General features: G+C 38.6%; 1 protein-coding gene across 1 annotated transcript in view; it reads left to right on the top strand.

Annotated features, from left to right (window-relative positions):
* Positions 1-21,715, top strand: part of LOC147025485 (uncharacterized) — a 47,739-nt gene that overhangs the window by 14,586 nt on the left and 11,438 nt on the right. The window contains exon 4 of the mRNA XM_085887086.1: positions 4,711-5,207. Coding sequence (XP_085743212.1) covers positions 4,711-4,950 — 240 coding nt within the window. The 3' untranslated portion in view covers positions 4,951-5,207. The remainder of the gene's footprint in view (positions 1-4,710; positions 5,208-21,715) is intronic.

Below are 21,715 nucleotides of genomic sequence, written 5' to 3' on the forward strand. Positions count from 1 at the left end.
TGCATTTGTCCAACCCGTTATGAATAGACCTAAATCGTAAAAACAAGCTATAGCTCATTGTTGAAAAAGCCCCATAAAAAATTAGCCGCGAAGAACTTTGAACAATGGTGAAAAGATGTCTCCTACCCGTGGACACGCGGACGCAAGGAGGATTCATCAAAACCCACACCCTCCCCCTCACACTCACCTACTACTGCCAACATGAACAAACTACTACTAATACTAATACTAATACTAATACTGATACTGATACTGTTACTGCTGACATGGACATCGACTCAAAAAGAACTCGAAAACACTGTTGGGTTCCCCTTTTATGAGCAGCATTTTTATATACCAATTCCCAAATCCGCTGGGAACACGTCTTTACATGGCAGTTGTAAGCTAGAAACACGTTCATTAATTTTTTTTGTCGACCGGAAGACGTCATTGGAATACGTCTACATACGTCGATGTGTGTTGGGACTACGTAAAGAATTGGTTCAAAGCATGTCAAACATAAGTTAGAAATAAGTTTCGCGTAAAAAAGACATCACCGCGACGTGTTTCGACTTATGAGTAGCTTATAAGTAGCCTTTGTGGACGTGTGTAAGCGTCCACATATCGTGTGTAAAACTTATCCCCATCGCATGCGGAACGTGTGTCATACGCCGAGTACGTCGTAAAATTTTGAACATGTTTAAAATTTCTTGACGTACTCTACTTACTACGACGTATGATAGCGTACTTTAGCGTTCTACTCACGTATACCAAACTTACTCATACCGTATTTGACGCGCCCCAACGTTTTAGACACATTTTTCTTAGGTTGGCATACGCTGGCAAGATCGCCAAGGTGTGACCGCGATGTTGTCACTTCCATTTCTACAGCAGTTATGATTCGAATCGTTGTGCGTCAGCCTTTTAATAGGCTACGTCACGACATCGTCGGCGATGCGTGCAACGCGCTATGCCTAAGTTAGACTATCGTTGGGCATCGGTTGTGTAGGCCGACAACAGGTTCAGCATTCGTTGGTATAAGTTATCTATAACACAACGAAACGTTCTGTGCCCGTTACCAATGCGTTATACATAAGACCAAGTCGCTATGAATACGTCCGAATCTTTCAAAAAAAACATCAAAAGTTCAACGTAAGCCAGCGTTTTACATACATTTTAATACGTTGCCATCGCTGGATAAAACGTCAAGGTGTGACCGGGCCTTTAATGGCAGACATGAGATCAGAATCATCTCCAGAGACATATCACGAGCTTTCAATACAGCCTGTCATCCTGCACTGCTCACCAAACTCTCCTCTTATGGTATCCAAGGCAATCTCCACTCAAGGCTCACAGACTTCCCCTTCTGTTGCAGTCGATACATGGCTCTTAATGGTTCTCTCTCATGTCCTCTTCCTCTCCAGGCTGCAATTCCTCAAGGCAGTGTTCTGGGCCCTGTGCTTTTTCTGGTTTTCATCAATGATCTCTCCAATTCACTGGAAAATCTTTTTAGCTCTTTGCTGATGAATCCACCCTCTGCCATGGCCTCTCTCATCCCTCTGGTCAGAAGTCAGCAGCCTCTTCACTCTCTGCAGATCTGGATAAAATCACAAGCTGGTCAAACACTTGGAACATGTCTTTCATTCATGACAATCTCACACTCTCACTTCGTCTCTCCGAAAGGATCGTCTGGAACACCCACCCATCTACTTTCTCAACTATCCCCTTGAAGAAGTCCTTTCATTCAAGCGTTTGGGCCTCACTATCTATCATGATCTTTCCTGGGAAAGCCACATTTCCAACCTGGCCTCCAAAGCCAGTCACTGACTGGGCATCCTCCATCATGCAAAGTCCTCCTTTGGCAAACCTGAGCTGCTGACCACAAACAAAGCTTTCATCCACAGCTTGATGGAGTACAGCTCTCCCATTTGGGGTGGTCTTCCTGCCACACAGCTCATTCTGCTTCACGCTGTGGAAACCAAGGCATTTCGGATCTTTGGTATCCACCGTGATGAAGCTGTTAGGGTCTTTGGGTCTGTCGTTCTCTCACCACAGGCAGTTCAGTGGTCCTTCTGTCTTCTACCGTCTCCTCTCCTGTCCTGCTCCCCCCCTCCCACTCCGCCCTATATTTGCACAGTGTGTCGAAGGTCCACCAAGAACCCCATTCTGGTGAAGCTGCCAAAATCAAGAATTACTGCTCACCTTCATTCTTTCATTCCTCTGTTTTTCCCCACATCTGGAACAATGTCCCGCACGCTCTTCAATCCCACTCTTCCCTCCAAGTCTTCAAAACAGCTGTTCACCTTCATCTCATATCATTCCCCATCCAAAACCTTGATCTTTTCTATCCCCGCTTTTGTGTACCCCCACCCCATACCCACTGCTTTCAAATTCCCTGCTTTCCTTCCTGAAAATCCCTGTAGTACCATCTTGTTGACCCCATGCACCTCGCCCCATCTCTCCCCATGCACCGCGCCCCATCTCTCCCCATGTACCTCGCCCTATCTCTCCCCATGTTCCTCGCCCTATCTCTCCCCATGTTCCTCGCCGCATCTCTCCCCATGTTCCTCGCCGCATCTCTCCCCATGTTCCTCGCCCCATCTCTCCCCATGCACCGCGCCCCATCTCTCCCCATGTACCCCGCCCCATCTCTCCCCATGTACCTCGCCGCATCTCTCCCCATGTTCCTCGCCCCATCTCTCCTCATGTACCTCGCCGCATTTCTCCTCATGTTCCTCGCCCCATCTCTCCCCATGCACCTCGCCCTATCTCTCCCCATGTTCCTCGCCCCATCTCTCCCCATGTTCCTCGCCGCATCTCTCCCCATGTTCCTCGCCGCATCTCTCCCTATGTTCCTCGCCCCATCTCTCCCCATGCACCGCGCCCCATCTCTCCCCATGTACCCCGCCCCATCTCTCCCCATGTACCTCGCCGCATCTCTCCCCATGTTCCTCGCCCCATCTCTCCTCATGTACCTCGCCGCATCTCTCCCCCTGTTCCTCGCCCGATCTCACCTCATGTCCCTCGCCGCATTTCTCCTCATGTTCCTCGCCCCATCTCTCCCCATGCACCACACCCCATCTCTCCCCATGTACCGCACCCCATCTCTCCCCATGTTCCCCGCCCCATCTCTCCCCATGTTCCCCGCCCCATCTCTCCCCATGTACCTCGCCCCATCTCTCCCCATGTACCTCGCCTCATCTCTCCCCATGTACCTTGCCCCATCTCTCCCCATGTACCCTGCCCCATCTCTCCCCATGTACCTCGCCCCATCTCTCCCCCTGTAGCTCGCCCCATCTCTCCCCATGTGCCTCGCCCCCTCTCACCCCATGTACCTCGCCCCATCTCTCCCCCTGTAGCTCGCCCCATCTCTCCCCATGTACCTCGCCCCATCTCACCCCATGTACCTCGCCCCATCTCTCCCCCTGTAGCTCGCCCCTTCTCTCCCCATGTACCTCGCCCCATCTCTCCCCATGTTCCCCGCCCCTTCTCTCTCCATCCACAGATCTCCGAATGTCTCTGTTCCCCACTGTTTTGTAATTCTCTTGCCCACCCCTCGTCTTCTGCTCCCCTTGTTATGTGTTCTCTGTGTTAACCATTATAAAACCTCAACAATATTTACCAAAATATAAAAGTTATAAAATCCCTTGGGGTATTTTGGGTAATAATAATGACATCATTGGTGACGTGGAATTCCAGCTATCATTTGGTGAATCAAAATCCTTATTCGAAAAATCTGAAACTTCATGTATCTGATCTACGACCCTCCTGATGATGAACGTGAAGAAGTAAATTTATGACGTCATCAGTCACGTGGTCTGGCGGCCATATTGCATTGTAATTAAAAGGTTTTAAAAAAACCTTCTTCTCCATAACAGTGTAACAGATCGAAAATGAAACTTCATACATTTGATCGACTGGACATGGACAATGTAGTTTGAATTGTTTTTCATATTCACCTCCATTGACGCAATTTAGCCTTATTGTGCACAAAAGTGGTTAATGTTAAATATTCTAATAATCAATAAAGTTACGGATAATGACAATGTATGTGACATAATCGGGTGCATGGATGATACGGGTATATTGGCCCTAATAGTAACATGTTCAATTAACTATGGTACGAATGCTGTTCCAGTTTCCCATATTCACCTCCGCCACCAAAGCTGAAGGAGGTTATGTTTTCACCCCTTTTTGACTGTGTGCATGAAATCTCAAAAAGTTGTAGATGTACTTAGACGAAATTTGATGGACAGGTTGGGTGTGTGACCACGACGAGTTGATTCGATTTTGGTGAAGATCATATCTGGATCTGGATGTGAGAATTGTTTAATTTTTGATGTATTTCTTCACCCTTGAGAGATTAGGCCAAAATGACATATAGCATGATGTCAGAAAAATGTGTTGAGCCAGAGACGTTCTCGTGGATCAGGCATGACATGGTGGAGGTATGCTGTCTAGCGAGTGCCCTTCTAGTTTTGTTTGTGCTCTTCTTTATCATTGATCAACTTTTATAAATGAAAACAACTCCTGTAATCAGATCACATGTATGAAGTTTAGATTTGTGAGGAATAGATCCGCAATGCCTGTCACCTGATTCTTCAACTCTGCTATGAATGGCTGCAAAATACATTAATTTAACAATTAACTGATGTTAATCCAAATTCTTATCCAATGTGATTGGTTGAATGAAGCTTCTCCCATCATTTTAATCTGCCCTTTTCTCTGCAGACAAACTCTCATGGATACAGAACGAGGAACCATCTGAAGAAAACCCACGATGAGAACAAAATCGTTAATTTTCAGGTGAATTCCTGTCAATCAAGTTCTCGGAACTATCAGGGACATTCCAGCAGTCCGAGCTCTCGTAGTCCATGTTTAAGTCCCGAATATGATCGAGACACAGCTCTTGAAAACTTCAGCCGAGTGCAGAAAGTTATTCGACGAATGCGGAATGTTATTCGACATTGATTGGGTCATGGTGGTGACACCACATCATGTGATATGAGTTTGAAATCAACCAGGAAAACATCTCCATGTTGTGATGTTGTGTGGACCTTCCCATGGTCTTGAGAGAAGTGGAGTGAAGAGTAATTTCCTGGTGGATCCTGCCAAGGAAGGGGCAATCATCATCATCCAACCAGGTTACAGAGGACACCGAGGGAGAAACGATTTGAAAAAGAAGCGCCAAAGTGCAACAACCATCCACAAGTGCAACAACCATCCAGGTAAGAAACCACATTTTACAAACATTTTAACAATCTATAAACTATGAAATAATCTCCAGTGATGAAGACGTAAATTTTGGATTGACCTCACTGGTGTTCCCTCCTGAATCCTTGTTCATGATTCCTCCAGTTCAATCCCATAAAACACATTCACCTCACCATTATTTACAGATATCCTTGTAATCTATCTATAATTCCAGCAGTGTGTGTGTGTGTGTGTGTGTGTGTGTGTGTGTGTGTGTGTGTGTGTGTGTGTGTGTGTGTGTGTGTGTGTGTGTGTGTGTGTGTGTGTGTGTGTGTGTGTGTGTGTGTGTCTGTGTGTCTGTGACCGCTGTTTCTCGACAACCACTGGTCCGATCTAATTGAAACTTGCCAGGTATATTGCTGGGGACCTGTGTATGTCTTTTCAAGGTTTGATATTAATCGGACAAGTGTTTCCCAAGTTATAGCCATTTATTTACCAAACCAATGACAGGACTCGTTGCTTGGTGTTTTGCCCCCACAGGATCTATCTTCTATCTATAATTCCAGCAATCTCTGTTTGTTTGCCTTTCAAAAGGTTGGAAATTAATCGGACAAGTGGTTCCCAAGTTATGGCCAAGTTAGAGCGTGTTCCCCATTACGGGTTACAACATACCGACTTCCGGATAGTGATGACTCACTGTATTCGAATAATTTCTCGATTTCTTATGCGCATTTATAGAAAAACACAATGCCCCAATCCAGTCGTCGTTTACGAGAGCGAAGGAACGGCCTGTGTATTTGTTTGAAAGGTTTTTTTTTTGTACGTATGGCTACGCACGTACGACCATGCGAGAGCGAAGGAACGGCCTGTGTGGTTGTTGTTTCTGGCACGTGGTTTGAAAGTATTATTTTGCCACGCATGCACGGCCACGCACGTACGGGCACACGAGAGCGAAAGAACGGCCTGTGTGGTTGTTGTTTCTGGGACACGGTTTGAAAGTTTTTTTTCCACGTATGGCCACGTAGGTACGGGCACGCGAGAGCGAAGGAACGGCCTGTGTGTTTGTTGTTTCTGGCACGTGGTTTAAAAGTTTGTTTTTTTTTGCACGTACGGCCACGCACCTACGGGCATGCGAGAGCGAAGGAACGGCCTGTGTGGTTGTTGTTTCTGGCATGCGGTTTGAAAGTTTTTTTTTTTTTTGCATGTGCGGCCACGTATGTACGGCCATGCAGTACGGGTATGCCAGAGTGAAGGAACGGCCTGTGTGGTTGTTGTTTCTGGCACGCGGTTTGAAAGTTTTTTTATTTATTTACTTATTTTTGCACGTACGGGCACGCGAGAGCCCGTACGTGCAAAGGTTATTATAGAAACTTTCTTTTGAAGGAAGTTGTGTTTCTTTAAATCTCATAAATAAATCGATATAATCATAAGGATAAATTCCCTTACTTGTAAGAATTTTCTCTTTACTTTGAATTTCATTCCTTGTTTGAATTTCCTCTCTCGTAAGAATTCCTTCTTTAATCAGAATTTCATCTTTAATCTGAATTTCCTCTTTAGTTAGAATTTCATTCATTGTTCGAATTTTCTTTATAATTAGAATTTCATCTTCAGTTAGAATTTCTTCATTAATTTCCTCATTAATTGGAGTTTCCTCTTTACTTTGAATTCTCTCTTTAATCTGAATTTCCTCTTTAGTGAGAATTTCCTCTTTTGGAAAGAATGAATTAAGATTTGGAAAAGAGTCCGTGGAGCTTAGATTTGATGCGAGGTATGCTATTGGTGTTCCCATAAACTTGTAAGAATCTAGAAACCTAATACGAGTTAAAGGTTTTGTGAATATCATTTTTGTAAATGAAATATACTTTTGACTTGTGTTTGTTATGGCAGAAATATTCCCTGGTGTTTTTGAAAGTTCATTTATAAATAGATGTGTATCATAGTTGGCGCTGTTGTGAAGAAAGACTGGAATAAAAGAAGGTAATTTATAATTAAGATTACAACAGGAATGAGCGGGACCTCTATATTTACCAGTAAGATGACAATGATCCCTAACTTTAGACTCCTTAATTTCCCCCTCACAAATATGACAGATATTGTTCTTTCTAAATTCTAATTTTTCTTCTTTGGTTAATTTCATCGGTTCATTTGTTTCTTTCATTAATTTAGTGAGTCTTATACAATCCTTTTCTAATTGTTTTACAAACTCTTGTGAAGCTTTTTTTCCACTATAATGTTCCAGTTTGTTATACTTTTCTCCAACAGATGATTTGATATAATAACAGAAACCACAAGGAATATGTTTTTGATATTTATTTGTATATGATTCTTTTGGATTAGGAGAAGCAGTATTTATCTTTTTAAGGATACATTCAAAATCAGCGAATATCACAAATGGGTGCATGATAGATTTATTATAATCTTCAAAAGAATTCTTTTCACCAGGTTTAGGCATTGTAATTACAGCTGATTTATGATTACTACAATATTTTGAATGGTGTTCTAATCGTTCTTTTGTATGAAATGAATTAAGACATCGCTTACAAGTATATATTTTGTTTGCTGTTCTGAATACCTGAGAAGAGATTAATCTTGATAAATTATTGATGTATGTGTAATGTGAATTATTTCCAACACTAAAATATAAAAGATCAATGTGTGTTTCTTCATTTTTATAGTTGTTTGAAATTTTTAATATTTGAACTTTGTTTGTATCCGTTAATCCATATACATTAATAGAAAGATTGTTCTTTTTCTCAAATTTAGGAATATCTGTTAGTGGCATTGGGAATTTAAAATCTTTAATGTCCAAGGTATTCTCATATTTCATATATTGGTTTACTCTTTCTGAATTACATTTTGTTGGATGAAAGTGAGCAAGAACAGACCAGAGAAAACATTTATTATCATTGTTCTTAAAATTAACAACTGCCTTCTTTAGTTTTATTTCTTTTGGTAATTCAATATAAGAAGAAGCTTTAAGAGGGTTTGATTTTAGAATGTGTATATCTAAAAAGATGACTTTTTAAATATTGAATCCACTTCCTACCACTGTATTATCAACATCCTCCTCTTGTTTTGATAGCTCTTCATAAACCCCACTATTCAAAAAATCTTGAAATGATGTTATAAAATGAAGATCTGTTCTCATATAAGGAGTTTGTTCTTCATCTTGTCTTTTCATATTCATTTTCACTCCCATATAAAACTTTAAAGTTTTCATTTCTTTTAATGTCTTTTTAATAACTTTTTCAACATCAGGTTTCACTATTTCAATTGATTCAGCTATTGATGATGGACCGGGTTCTCCAAATTGAAAAATCCTTATTTTTATATGCCCTTTAAATGCCCCATCAGTGTTTTCAATATAATAGTCTCCCTTTACTTTAAACTCATTTTTCTTGTGTATTTGTGATTGAAGATGTCTATTATAACTACTCTTCAAAACATCCTTTGAGCAGATATCACAATGTTTTCTTTCCAACTCAAGAGGAGATATTTTATGAAACAGATTAAATGTGTGTTTGTTGGTTCGGAGGTGTTTTCTATAATGTTTATATTTGTGATTACAGACATCGCAGTATGTTGTATTCACCATATTTATATTATAAATCTTTGCTTAAACTAAAATTTTCTTGATGAAAATTTCGTTTATTTTACAGGTGAATCTGTGCTTAAAACAATTTTATCCTCCAACTTTTTCACTTAATAAATACAATGTTTCAAGACACAAAAGACAAGTTTCAATCAATCTCTTCATTTGTTAAAGATACTGAGAAATATGTCAAGGATGTAAAATTGAACAAAGATAAATATAACAACTATTGGATAAAAACAATTATGGTAAATAATATGAGTTATTCAATTTCCTTCAGTGGAAGGGCTTTTAGTATACCTGGTAGAACATCAATTAAAGTATCTCTAACAAAAGTTTCTCCTCTCCTTCTGGTAATATATTCAAAACTAGAAAAAGCAATGAAACAAGAAAAAGTATCAAAAAACAAAAACCTTATGGATGAAGCTTTAGAAAGAAAAGATAAGACCATCTGTAATATGCAAGGAGAAATTTGTATTTTTTTTCAACAACCCTAAAGATGTAAATCCTGATGAAATAAAGGATGTTAATATATCAGGTGAAATGACATTTCGTTCAATAGTAGTTAACGATCATTTTAAAATTACCTTTAATATAAAAAATGTTGTCGTTGAAACTGGTAATGAAAAAAAGTATATTGATATCGATGGTAATATTATTAAATATGAGTCAATATACAACTGAAAGTATAGATGAATTTCAGTTTAAGTAAAGTTTTACTTTATAAATATGCGAGACTTTCCTGATTCTCCATATGACAAATTTGAGAATTGTCCTGCGTGTGAAAGACGGGGATTAAACACAGAGTCAAAAGCCTATAAACAATGTATATTCTGTGATTATCTTCTAATTAATGATAATAAAAAATATAAAAAGGAAAATAATTCTTTTAGATTTACAACAAAAATGAATTACTTTACAAGATTGATTAGAGAAATGAATGTAAAGTATGAGGGTGATAACACACCTTTCCTTACAAGGGAAGAAACTGAACGTATAAGAGAAATGTTCAAAGGATTGTTGTTATATATTATTCATGGATGTAATTTTCAGGGAAATATCAACACAAGATATTGTATAAATAAAATAATGGATTATCTTGAAATTAAACCTGAACTTAGGATAAAATATAGAGTTTCTAAAAAAGCCAACAATAAATTAAATAACCTGTTTTCCAAATATATAAATGAATGATTTTTTACCCATTTGGGAAAATAAGATAAAATTTAACAACCATAAAAATCTCCCAAATCCATTAAGATGTCTCATAGTTGGTTCAAGTGGATGTGGAAAAACCTGCTTACTTTTAAAGATGCTCCTCACTCCCAACTTTTTAGATTATGATAATTTAATAATTTTCACAAAGTCGAGTTTTCAACCAGAGTATCAACTACTCTCACAAGGTTTTAATGCTGGTCTTCAAAAAGAAGATATAATCGGTTTATTTAAACGTCAAAAAAACCGAAATGATTATAACATTGAAGATATAATTCAACTATTTTGTGATACACAGAGATGTAAAAAGAAATCAAATCCTATAAGTTGTATTCTTAGTGATAATACGGATGATATACCGTCTCCCCAAGATTTGGATAAATCAAAAAAGAACCTCGTTATCTTTGATGATTGTGTTAATGAGAGAAACCAAACGGTAATGGACAGCTACTACACAAGAGGGAGACATTCTTCTTGTAATTGTATTTATCTTAGTCAATCGTACTTTCAACTTCCTCGTCGTTCCATCAGAAACAATGCTAATACTTTTATTTTATTCAAGTTAAATTCAATAGATATCAATAATTTTTGGAGAGATAATTGTTCTACATTATGTAGTAAAAAGAAATTTGAGGATTACATGAAGCACACGACTGAAAAATATAAATATATTGTTGTGAAACAAGATGAGATATTAAGGGATATATTTTTTGTTTTATAAACAATTACATATATAAATGACAACTATTATTGTAAATCTTGTGGGTAAATCTGCTTCTGGAAAAAACTTTCATAAATCAAGGTTCTTGTGTATAGTAGTACAAATGAGAATATTGTAAATTTACTTAAAAAACACCCCGTGATACGCATTGTATCAACAACAACTAGAGCAATAAGACCTGGAGAAGTAAAAGGTGAAGATTATCACTATATTTCAGTGGAGGAACATATGCGATTGAGGAATGAAGGTCAAATATTTGAGGAGGTTTCTCTTGGTACAACAAAATATTCACATTGCAAGAGTGAGTTAAGGAAACTAAAATCTGGTGGTCTTGGGATATTAGAAACTAATCCAGAAGGAACGAGACAAATTATTAAACATCTGAGCGGAGTGAAGATTTTATCATTCGGTTTTGATGTTGATGAAGAAACTCAACGCAAACGTATGAAAAGCAGAGATGCAAGTATTAGTGAAGAAGAAATTACAACTCGCATTAATGTTAATAAAGAATTTGATGAAATATTTAAAGAAAAGGATTTATTTGAACACATCTACTTGAATGATGAAGAAAATGGAAAATTTCCCTGTTGATCTTTACAATTCATTCAATGATATTTTACAATAAATAAATGGATGCAAAAGAAAGAACAAGAAGATTTAAGGAACATCAAGAGTTGGTTTCAAAAGTTGTAAAACAGCAGGAAGACATAAAGAAGAAACGCAGACAGAAACTAACGGGCGAAGAAGCATTTGAAAGAAAACAAGAGAAATTTTTTAAACCACTTTTAAAAACTTCCCAAGAAAAAATGAAAGATGTTTCCACAGTTCCCACAGTAGAATATACGCCTAAAAAACTTCAAATGTTAAAAGATTTTGATCAAATGACGGAGGAAGAATTAGAGCATTTCGGAGAATTAAAGGTATATGATGATGAAGGTTTATTTCAACAACTGGAAGAGATTAATCAACCCCCTGATTATATTGTGAATGCTCTTTAAAACAATGAATATTCAGCGGATTCAAAAACCAAAGCAGGACTCATTCCAACAGAACAACCAGCAATATTTCATCTTGTTCAAGAAAAGGTATTGATATTTAATGATGAATTAAGGTTCTTAGGTTCTGCTCAACCCCCTGCTAAACTAACTCCGAGATTAATGTTTCTTCTCACAAAAGATGGAAGACAAGGTTCAACTGTGAGGGATGAATCAAAGTATATTGATAAACCATTGGATATGAAAAATAATGATGATAGAGTATATATTGATCTGCTGAACACTCTAAATTATAAGGTTAGTATTTCTAGTAAAAGTAGGAAAAATGAGAAGGAGAAACACATTATTCAGGCTTTAAGTATCCTTGGTTCAGGTATTAGTTTTCTTCCAAATGACCCATCGCAATTAGTTAATAGACTTATTGTTGTTAGGTAGTAAGAAGGCTGGAAATAACAATTGTTTTAATGAAGCATCAGCCATTTTAGACCAGTTGATGAACATGAAAATAATTAATAAATATCAATATAAAGACATTTTATCTCATGTTAAATAAGATGAGAAGCACAATCCTTAGTTTCAATTTCACAACAAGCGACCACACATCTTCATTCCCATACCCACTACAACTTGACCCAACAAAAGAATATGAGGCATCTTTATTGTCCATGGAAACTTATAATACCTTATTTAATATAACTGATAAAAATGACAAGTTTAGTTATAATCCCGGAAGTGGATACAAAACGATAACAGTCTCACCCGGAGCATATGAGATTTCTCAAATATCTTCCGAAATTGCTCGACTTATGAAAGAACAGGGTGATGAACCAAAAAATATTGTTATAGACATTCAAGAACATACTTCAAAATCAACGATTAAAGTTAAAAATAACTACAAGGTTGATTTCACAATTGATAATTCATTTAGAGAGTTATTGGGTTTCTCCTCAAAAAAGATTGAAACTAATGGGACGTTTTACAGTGATAATGTCATTCAAATATCCTCAGGAATAAATTTGGTGTTAATTCACTGTGATTTGATTGATGGTGCTTATAATGATGGAAAAAAAACAAATGCAATATTTTCATTCAGCGCATACTCAACCCCAATTGGTTATAAATTCAATATGGAACCCAAAAATTTGGTTTATCTCCCTGTGTCAGGAAAAACCATACACAGAGTAAATTTTAGGATAACCGACCAAGATAATCAAATGATTTCTTTTAATGGAGAAGTTATATCCATCAGAATTCACCTACGTGAAGTTTTCCAATAAATAAATACGATGGTTATTGTGAGGAAACACGAGTTGGGAAAATATAAAATAATCACAGGGGATGGGATGTTCCTTTCCCCATACTACAAGGGTGAAGGTATGTATCTTGGTAGAGCATACTATAAACCTAAGAGACAAAGGGGTGTTGGACATCAATTTAGAGGAGATGGGATAATTGATACTCTCATGGGTATTGGTTCAACTATTCTAAAACATAAAGATCTAATTGGTTCAACTGCTTCTGCTGTGGGAAATGGAGCAGGTGCTGTAAAGAGCATAAAAGATGCCCCAGGTTGATTATGTCTCTGCTGTATCTGAAATGATGAAATTTACACTCTATACATTCAGTGATAGAATGGGAAAGGGGTCTATCGAAGGTTTTATTCTTGATATGTCAACGGGAACAAACACAGACCCTGGATATACTCAAAGGAAAGGAATGTATAATGATGATACAAAAGCAGAAGATAGTTTTACTGTGGCAGTTCCTCTTAAAGGTATATTTGGATTTTGTGATCATGATAAAGTTCTGTATGGTCTTAAAATTAGATTTCAACTACAAAGGAATGATAATGAAAATCGATTGCTTTTTGGTGTTGGTAATGCTTTTGGTGATCAGAATGAATTTGTAATTGAGGAGATGAGTTGGTATATCAGTGAATATACTCCTAATCTTAAAACAGAAGAGATGTTGAATCGAAGACTTAACTCAAAGAAACCACTCAGTGTATCATACCTCAAAAGAAGATGTCAACACGTTAAACTCAACCAAACTACTTACACGTGGAATTTGGGTGTTCTGGAAGGAAAGCCACGATATCTGTGGATCATTTTTAAAAAGCCAGATGGTGATACTGCGACTGATAAGAATAATGCATTGAGTGATAATGCTAAGGTGAAACAACTTCGCGTTTCTCTAGATGGAACATTTTATCCACGAGATAGATTGGAAATTAATTGGGAAAAAATGATTTTGCTGAAGCATACAAGTCTTACCAAAAGGTGTGTGAAAGTAATGGAAATAAAGAACCTATTTTGGATATGACAGCATTTAAAAGTTTGTATACAATCTATGCGTTTGACCTGAGCGCTCAAAAGGAAACTATAAAGTCTAATCGAGTGGATACTTCCCTTTACATTGAAAGAGGATAGAGTGAAGAAGTTGATACATATTGTTTGCTTTTGGAAGAAACAGAATTACAGATTAATACAGATAATGGTGTGATGATTAGTCTCACATAATTTTTTGTTAAATAAATGAGTGGAAAAGTACCAACTGGGGTATATGTTAATCAAATCAATCTTCATAAACTATCATCTTGTGTTCAAAATCAAAAGCCTTGTACGATTAACGTGAATACAATTCAGAGAAAAGGAGCAGTAAGAATTGATGTTTTGCTCACAAGAGAACAGGTTAAAATCTTGAATGACACTGGCTCACTTAAAATTAAAATGACAATACCAATGTTGAAAAAATATTCAATAAGAGAGACGAGTGGAGGATTTCTCCCATTTCTAATTCCTTTATTTGCTGGTTTAAGTGCGGTTGGAGCATTGACAGGTGGTATTTCAACAGCGGTGAAAACTGCTAACGAAAGGAAGGCTCAACTCAAGGCTCAAAAAGAATTGGAAAGACATAACAAAGAGTTGGAGAAACAAATTAGTGGAAGTGGTGTAATTGTAGATTTTGCTGAAAAACTTGAAGGTCTGCCTGATAAAGCGAGATTGTTAGTTGGAGATATGCTTTCTTCTATTGCACAAGCAGGTGTAAAATTAACGAAAAGAGGTAATGGATTATATCTTTCTAATAAATAAATGAGCATTGATGAGTGGTTTAAAGAATTTGGAAAGAATACAACATCAAATTTACAACTTGTCAAATATTGTAAGAAATTAAAAATTCATAATGTGGTTATTTGTATGAGAGATGAATTAACAAATGTGCCGAAACATACAAAGAATATTATTATGAACTTAGAAGATAATAATGGGAACGGTTCTCATTGGGTTTGTATTTTTAATAGTCAAGACAAATATTATTTTGATAGTTTTGGTCTTCCACCACCTGTTGAAGTCATAAAATTCTTACAGAATGGTGTTTATCAAACATTTCAAGTCCAAGAATTAAATTCCAAGTGTTGTGGTCAATTATGTCTATATGTGTTATTTCAACTCAACAAAAATAAAAAATTTATGATATTATTTTTAATCTAATAAAAATGACTTATGTTGGTAAAGATGGTTCTATCTTTGGTGTATCTCAAGAACTGGATATTGATTTATCAAATTATTACACAAAGGCACAGGCTGAACGACATAAATATAATATAACCAAAAATATTAACATGAAAAATGCTTATAAATTAAAAAATTATCCAAGCCCGACTGACGCGAATGACTTTGTGAGATTAAGCGATTTATCACAACATATATATATATATATATATATATATATATATATATATATATATATATATATATATATATATATATATATATATATATATATATATATATATATATATATATCCTTAAATAAAACGGCCGTGTATTCCAAAGATACAGAAGTGTTGATATTATCCCCAGGTCATACAGAATTCACAGTTCGAATTAAAATAAATTTTTATAAAGAAGGGCGTATCATTTGTATGAGAATAGAACAATGGGGGTATGATATGAATGATTTAGGGTATAATTGGTCATTTAAAATTAACCTCGAAGACCTGGAACAATTAAATCAGTCTCGTAAGGAAGAATATTATCCACTTGGTATCGAGAATGAGTTTTGTGGGGCCACGATTAGTAAACAACAAATAAAAGAATTTAATAAGGGTAAATATAATAATGGTTTTGCCCTTGTTTATCTCATGAAAACAGAAAAAACAGGATTATATATAATAAGTAAGGAAATACAAAATGATTTAACTTTGGGAAGATGGGGAGGTGTTTCGTGCCATAATATTATTCTAACATATATTTCTAATACATAAATGCTCAAAAGAATGCTTCAAGAAAATTATCATTTCTGTGTCCAAGCATACCTTCAAGAAAAGGGTATTCGGTATTTTAATAAATATGTTCTACAACATAAGAATGAGGTATTTTCAATAAAAGATTGGCATTATGCTGAAGTTGATAAACCGACAACTTTAGATTTAATGAAAATGTTAAATAATGAAAAAATTATAAAGTTAAGAAAAGGTAAGGCTCTTTTAAAAGTCAAACGAAATTTTATTGGTTTCCTGTTGTAAAAAAATTATTTTGGATACAGGAATAACAAGAAATCCTGATGAATATATGTATGATATTCTATGGGGTGTAAGCGATTCAAGGATAATAAGGGATGAGGAAGGAGTTGAAGAAGAGAGGGAAGAGGAGGAAAAGGAGAAGAGAGAGAAGGAGGAGAGGGAGAAGAAAGAGAAGGAGGAAAAGGAGAAGAGAGAGAAGGAGGAGAGGGAGAAGAAAGAGAAGGAGGAAAAAGAGAAGAGAGAGAAGGAGGAGAGAGAGAGGAAAGAGCGAGATGAAATAAATATGAAAATATGGAAACCAGTGAGATTAAAAAAAGATTGGTGGTATTACAGAAAATAACTCAACCCACCGAGGAGGAAAACAAAGAATTGACAAGTCTATTTGCAATACTTTTGACAAGAATATTGACATCGACAAGCTATTCATTTTAATTCAAGTTTTTCATTTTTTTTTTTTTTCTTAAATAAATGGAGGAGAGAGTGAAGGCAAAAATTAAGATTCAAATGTGCATGTTGGAAACTAAAAAGGTTTTGCACTCTGCAGGAATTTTTCACATAAATAAATGAGTTATTGTCTCAAATGTAAAAAGAAAACTAATACTAAAAATATTTCATATTTAAAAGTAAAAATAACAGGGTTATACAAAAAGGTATATGTTCGGTGTGTGGTTCAAAAAAAAATCAATTTATCTCCAAACACAAACGAGGAGGAGATATACAAAAGTTTTTATCAGGAAGTAAATTTACAACTACTGGAATACCAGGGGAATTACATCTTCCAGGGTATTCTTTCTGTGGTCCAGGCACAAACTTGGATAAAAGATTAGATGAGGCAGACAATCCTAAATCCTGGAGTGAACCCATCAATAGAGTTGATGAAGTGTGCATGAGACACGATATTGATTATGGGAATACCACAACGTTGGAAGAAAAGCATGAAGCCGATAGAGAAATGTTGTATAATTTGCCTCTGATACAAAATCCAACCTTGAGAGAAAAAGTTGATCGGTTCATTGTGAAGAAGATGATCAGTGCTGAATTGAAACATGGACTTGGAAATTCAAAAAACTTATAGGCTCTAATGATGTCATTAAGACTGAAGAGCAATTAGCTGATGAATTACATAAACCAATATTCACAAAGTTTCAGAGAAGGAAAGTTTATTCCAAGGAAGTAGATTATATCTGGTCTGCTGATTTGATTGAACTCAATAATGATAAGGGGTACAAGTATGCTATAACCGTTATTGATTTGAGGAGTAGATACGCATGGGTTGTACCATTAAAAAACAAAACAGGTAATACTCTTATGTTAGCCTTTCAACAGATATTTAATAAAAGTAAGAGAAAACCTAAAAAATTGTGGACTGATGAGGGTAGAGAGTTTTATAACAAGACATTTATGAATTTTCTAAAAAATAACAGTATTACATTATACAGTACCTTTAATGAAGGGAAGGCAGTTGTTGTTGAACGTTTTAATCGTACCTTAAAAGAGAGACTATATAAAAAATTCACACAACTCGGTTCACAACAATGGTCATCTTTTATTCAGGATATTGTGGATAAGTATAATGACACGATTCACACGTCAACAAATATGAAACCATCAGAAACATTTACAAAATTAAAATATGAAAAAGAGATTAATGTCAGAAAACCTAAGTTCAAAGTTGGTGATATCGTAAGAATATATAGGTGGAAATCTCATTTTGAAAAGGGTTTTACTAAACGATGGACGAAAGAACTTTTTTAAATTGTTGATGTAATAGATACGGTTCCTTGGACTTATAAGATATATGATTTGGAAGGGGAAGAGATTTTATGTTCATTTTATTCACAGGAATTACAAAAGACAAAGATAAATTGAAATTTTTTGACTCCGCCCATACAAACCCCACACACACAAAAACTCCACCCCACACAAGCTCCACACACACAAACCCCACACAAGCTCCACACAAGCTCCACACACACAAACCCCACACAAGCTCCACCCATATTCATCATATTCACATAATTAGTGATTAGTTAATTAGTTCCCCACACACAACATGTTTATTTAATTAAAAAATTATCCACCCATCCACACAAGCTCCACCCATCCACCCATCTCTCCACCCATCCATTTATCCACACAAACCTCATCCACATTCACCCCTCCCACATAAGCCCCACCGAAGCCCCGCCCACATAAACCCTGCCCACATAAACCCTGCCCACATAAACCCCTCCCACACAAGCTCCACCCACATAAACCCTGCCCACACAAACCCCACACAAACCCCCCACAAACTCCACACAAAAACTCCACACACATAAACCCTGTCCACATAAACCCCTCCCACACAAGCTCCACCCACATAAACCCCTCCCACCGAAGCCCCGCCCACACAAGCCCCGCCCACACAAGCCCCACCCACACAAGCCCCACCCACACAAGCCCCGCCCACACCGAAGCCCCACCCACACAAGCCCCTCCCACACAAGCCCCACCCCCTCATCCCCCCTGTGCGCCCCCCACCTTTGACCCACCACCTCCCTCATCCCACCCCCACCCTTCCCCACACACACACACATGGGGAGGGGAGGGGTCGGATGAGGGGGTGATGGGTCATTGGGGGAGCGCACCTACCCCCCCTTCATGTCTTAATCCTTTTTTTGAAATTTAAAATCAAGTAATTGCAAACAAAACAAATATAATTAATCAAAATTGTAAATATTAAATATTCATTTGCGAGAATGTATAATCTTTCCCAGCAATCTTCTTCAGATGTCTTGTGATTTCGAAACTCAGACACCATATTCTGTTTTGAAACAAAAAGTGGATAATAATTAGGTTTTATAAAGATAATTACATGGTAATATGAGTAAGCCTGGTGTTGGTTCTAAGTTCAAACCTCGTTGACCACTGAATTAACACACCAGGAGGCCGACTCAGCCTGTCATCCTTTCAAGGCCAATAAAATGAATTCCAGTGTACTGGCAAAACGGCGTCCAAACTAATGATGCAACCTCCATAAGACGACATTCCAAAGAGAGAGTGATATTAATAAAAGAATAACCAAATAATAATTCAGAAACATTTACCTCCAGAAAATCATGTGTTGTACCAGATTGCTTCAACAGCTGATGTTGTGTGATAGCACTGAAAAAAAAAAATAATGAGTCAAGGGTATAGATGGAGAGACAGACAGAGAGAGGTAGGTAGAAAGACAGACAGAGAGAGATACAAAGAGACAGACAGGGAGAGATAGAGAGAGACAAACAGACAGGGAAAGAGACACACACACACGCACACACACAGACACACACATATACACACACACAGACACATATATATATATATATATATATATATATATATATATATATATATATATATATATATATATATATATATATATATATATATTGTTGCGGATTCGCGCCCGCCGGTGTGCGAACGGCCACGTAACTCGAATCGCGGCACGTCGCCCACCGGACGGACAATCCAGTCGTGACCCTCTCGGACTAACGCCGGGAACTAGTCACGGGTGGACCTTTCGGCCTCACCACGATCGTGCCAATCGGCCCCCCGCGTGGGATAGGGTTGCTCGCCAAATTCGATCTACCTAAGTACCCACACGGAGGGTAGACCGGGCGATCGCACCTCGCCACAGGTCGACTTCGGACACGGGCCACTTTAAGCGACCCGTTCCGTACTATCGGGATAACCGAGCGGTGTTATCGTTGGCCTCGACGGTTCGATTAATTATCGGGCGTTTTAGCCCACGACCAACCCTTTACGTGAAGTAAGATGGAGATTCAATAGAGGAAAAGACGAAGCGAAACAGGAAAACAGTTCAACATGAAGCACATTTATTTCGCGATGAACGGAAAGCACACATATTCAATTACACCAAAAGCAAATGTAAAAGAAGAAGAAACACAATAATACACAAAAAGCAAATGCAACAATGCACATATAACCGACTACCGAGCACACGGCAACACTTATACAGTTTTACTTCACAGACGGCGCCGACAACACATACACTCAAAGCAAAAGAAAAGGACCACCCTCAAGGATGAGGGGGGTAGGCGGGCCTGGGGCCGAGACCGCGTCGGGCCTACCCGTCTGATGATGAGCCGCAAGATGGCGGTGGCGCCCCGACTCCGCGGGCCTCGCGGACAGTGTCTGGTAGGGGGTGGGAACGGGGCCCCCTTCTCGCACTATCTCAGCGCGGGGGGAAACAGGAGGGGGTTGTTGATGCTCGGGGGGGAAGGTGGATATCTCCCTGTCTCGGGTCCCGCGACGAGCGTCCCCACCACGACCTCGGTCGCGCCGCCGGCCTCTCCCTCCGCAGCTCCCCGACTCCGACACGAGCACCCCCTCGACCGCCTTCGCCGCCGCCACCTCTCCACAGCTCCGTCCAACCGCCCTCTCCGTCTCCTCTCTTGACTCGTCCCAACTCTTCACTGACTCCGAACTCTTCACTCTCTCCCCTCCGAACTCTTGACTTTCTCTCCCCTCCGAACTCTTGACTGTTTGGCGAGCGCGGCCCCTTATATGCCCCGTGGCCTCGCTCCTTCACCTTCGACCCTTTACCTCCGACCCTTCACCTCTAACTGGCTCCCCATTGGACCGAGGAAAAGTGGGCGTGAATGCTTTCTGATCCATGAATTTGCATATAGCGACCACACTCCAACGCCCCTGGAGGCGGGGCCAAATCGCCCCACGCTCGCCGATAGGACGGAACAGAAGTGGGCGTGAGTCGTTTTTGATCCGTTTTCTTCGGAAAGGCCGGCGCTTTTGCACCCCTGCTCGGTGCTCGCCCTGCACGAGTCCAGTATCGGTGCCCACAAGCGGCGTGGGAATGACGGTGATGCGATGGTTGCGAGGGCGAGTTGTGACGGTAAAGGTCGTGGCTGTTGTTGTGAAGCGGTGTTGCGGTTGGTGGTTGTTGTGTGATGGCTGTTGAGACGTGGTTGGTGGTGGTAGTAATGGCGGCTGGTCCAAAATAAAGATAGTAAAAGAAAAACGGCTATCTAGAAGGGTCGCAGCCCGCATGAATGACATTTATTCCCTCTAAACAACGGGTTTGGGCCTAACTACACATATACTTACTGAGATATCTCACCTAAGGGACCTGAATGGTGGTTTGCGAATTTCGTCAACCACAACACTACCCCCTCCCCTTTTTACAGACTCGTCCCGAGTCGTCAAATTTTCGTGTGCCATCATGTGTAGTTTTCCCCCAGTACATTTTACCTACGGATCCCTGAGTGCGACATTCATGGTATTCGTGTCCCCAAAATAAATAACCTGAGGGCTGAGTAACTACCTAAACAAACTCACTCACACGGACGACTTAAATAAAATTGCCGGCGCTAGGACAGACATGCCGGGGGCGCACTCATATGTACAGTACATCTTAACCTTAACTTACAAATTTTACACTAAACCATGGCCCAGGATCAATGAACTCTGCAAAAAGAAAGCAGTTAGCAGGG

The sequence above is a fragment of the Eptatretus burgeri genome, chromosome 6 (genome assembly GCF_056783735.1).
Source record: "Eptatretus burgeri isolate ZD-2024b chromosome 6, Ebu_testis_v1, whole genome shotgun sequence".
In the NCBI taxonomy this organism is placed as follows: Eukaryota; Metazoa; Chordata; class Myxini; order Myxiniformes; family Myxinidae; genus Eptatretus; species Eptatretus burgeri.